The sequence below is a fragment of the Rhinopithecus bieti genome, unplaced genomic scaffold, assembly GCF_001698545.2.
Source record: "Rhinopithecus bieti isolate Rb0 unplaced genomic scaffold, ASM169854v2 scaffold_83015, whole genome shotgun sequence".
NCBI lineage: Eukaryota > Metazoa > Chordata > Mammalia > Primates > Cercopithecidae > Rhinopithecus > Rhinopithecus bieti.
Window position 1 is genome coordinate 23,938 of NW_016830247.1, and position 2,327 is coordinate 26,264.

At 49.4% G+C, this 2,327-nt stretch overlaps 1 protein-coding gene across 1 annotated transcript in view; it reads right to left on the reverse strand.

Annotated features, from left to right (window-relative positions):
* Positions 1–2,327, reverse strand: part of LOC108524300 (protein SSX7-like) — a 20,426-nt gene that overhangs the window by 15,061 nt on the left and 3,038 nt on the right. Inside the window, exons 2-4 of the mRNA XM_017865347.1 lie at positions 1,331–1,419; positions 781–895; positions 114–209 (exon numbers count right to left, since the gene is read on the reverse strand). Of these exons, the coding sequence (XP_017720836.1) occupies positions 114–209; positions 781–895; positions 1,331–1,399 (280 nt within the window). The 5' untranslated portion in view covers positions 1,400–1,419. The remainder of the gene's footprint in view (positions 1–113; positions 210–780; positions 896–1,330; positions 1,420–2,327) is intronic.

Consider the following 2,327-nt stretch of genomic DNA (forward strand, 5'->3'; position numbering starts at 1 on the left):
CTCAGCCCTGCTGTGTATGAGGGAACAAATGTCTGAGGATCTTTCCCAGGTAGCTGAACTGAAAAGCAGTTGGGCTTCAGGAGACCCTTTCCAGCCCCTTTCCATCTACTCACCCTGATTCCCATGGTTAGGGTCATTATCAAAATCATTCCCCTGGAAGTGTGTGGTCTGTTTATTACGCATGAAAGGTGGGAGGGTGATCTTGAAACCTAGAAAGAAGCAAAATGTTTATGCCTTAAGAGACAAGCTTAGGCCTGGCATGGTGGCTCATGTCTGTGGTACCAGCACTTTGGGAGGCTGAGGCTGGAGGATTGGTTGAAGCCAGGCATTTGAGGCTGCAATGAGCTATGATTGCACTACTGCACTCTAGGCTGGGTGACAGAGTGAGACTCAGACTCAAAAAAAAAAAAAAAAAAAAAAAAAAAGGGGGGGGGAAAAAAAAAAAGAGGGAGAGAGAGAAACAAGCCGAGAGAAGGTAGGGTGTGTGTGTGTGAAGCGGGGTATGGGGGGCCTGGGATGCCAAAGAGACACTTGGACTCATCAGAACAGACGCCTAAGCGTAAGAAATGTGCAGGATCCAGGTATGAGCTCCACTGTTGCCAGTCCCTGCCCTCAGCCCTGACAGGATACAGAAGAGCAGAACACCCAGAAGCTGCCTTGTGATTTTTCCCTGCATAGAAGAAAATGTGGGGTACTTTCTGCAGTCTAAGAAGTAGCCTAGGCAGGAAAAGGGATGCTCATGTGTCCCCAAACTTGTCTGTACCTAGAACTTTCTATTACCTAGTTTACTCATGGCCTCATACTTTCTCTTCTTATACACATAGACGATTTTCTCTGAGACTTTCATCCTTTCCCACTCTTTCTTAGAGAAGTATTTGGCAATATCATCGAAGGCCTAGAAAAAAGAAAAAGGAATTCTGGCAGTGACTCAGCTAGGCATGTCTGCCATTCAGCTGGAGCCGCTTCCTGTGTGCTGGATCTAGGAAGTGGAGATGATAATCCGTCCTGGTTGATGCCATGGCTAACTGAGACAACATCGGGGACCTACCCTAGCTTCTCCCCTGCCACACAGTAGGGCTTTAATGCTGCTGGCTGACTCTCTTCCCGCCTTCCAGAATGGACTGAGAGTCACCAAATGTAGTGCATGGTCACAGACTTGTCTCCAGGGATGCTAGGTGATGACAGAGCGAGGATGGGAGGCTCCCAGGGGTCCGGATCACACCGAGACCCTGCTCCTTGTCCCCAGTATATTTGTCCTCCCCTCCTCAGAAACCTAGTCACCCCACATTGTCCCCTGGGCTACTACTCTGCCCGCTCCAGATCACTTTACCTTTTGTATCTTCTCTGGTATTTGAGCCCCAGCCCTAGGTCTCCTTGCAAAGGCGTCGTCTCCATCCATGGTACCGGGAGCAGTCTGACCTGCAAGAGAAACAGTCTGAGTCTTTCCAGCTGCAGGACCTTTGGTCCTGTGGAGGGAGAAATCAGTGAAACCCGGCCAGTCAGTCACCTGGAATCAGGTGCTGCATTTCTCCATCCGGGGTTTATCTGTCCCTGAGTGAGGACGTGGGGAGAAGTCAGATGAAAACAGGGAGCCAGGGGTCTGTGGGAGAAATATCGATTGGGGATGACAGGTTTCCTATGGGCAAAGCAGCCTTGAGTCTTTGGGAGGGGATTGGTTAATGTTGTTAGTAGTTTCCGTGGGGCTAGTCTTACCCTGAAAGATACACAGACCCCTGTTGGGGAGGCAGGGATGTGACTATGTAATTTTATTCAGTGGGGACATTCTGACACTCCCACTCAATAAATAAAGGAAGGGAAGTGAGTCCCAGAGATAACATGGTTTCTCTGGTGATGGATCTGATCAGGCAGAGGGATGGGGAGTTCTGTTCCGTTGAAGAGAAATGAGCATCACTACAATGAACGTGTTTAGAGGCTATTACTGGGTGATCTGTAAATTATTAGAAGGAAGAGAGCCTGAATTTCTGAGACCACAATGGCCCGCCGTCACTTAGACAGAATGTGGGGCATTTCAAGATGCAGCAATCAGCCAGACGTGGTGGCTCACTCCTGCAATCCCAGCAGTTTTGGAGGCCGAGTCACGCAGATCACTTGAGCCCAGGAGGTCGAGACCAGGCTGGGACACACAGCGAAACCCCCGTGTCTACAAAAAATACAAAAAATTAGCTGGGGGTAGTGGCGCAGGCCTGTACCATCCCAGCACTTTGGGAGGTCAAGGTGGGCAGATCGCTTGAGCCCAGGAGGTTCAGACCAGCCTGGCCAACATAATGAAACCATCTGTACTAAAAAACCAAAAAAAAAAAAAAAAA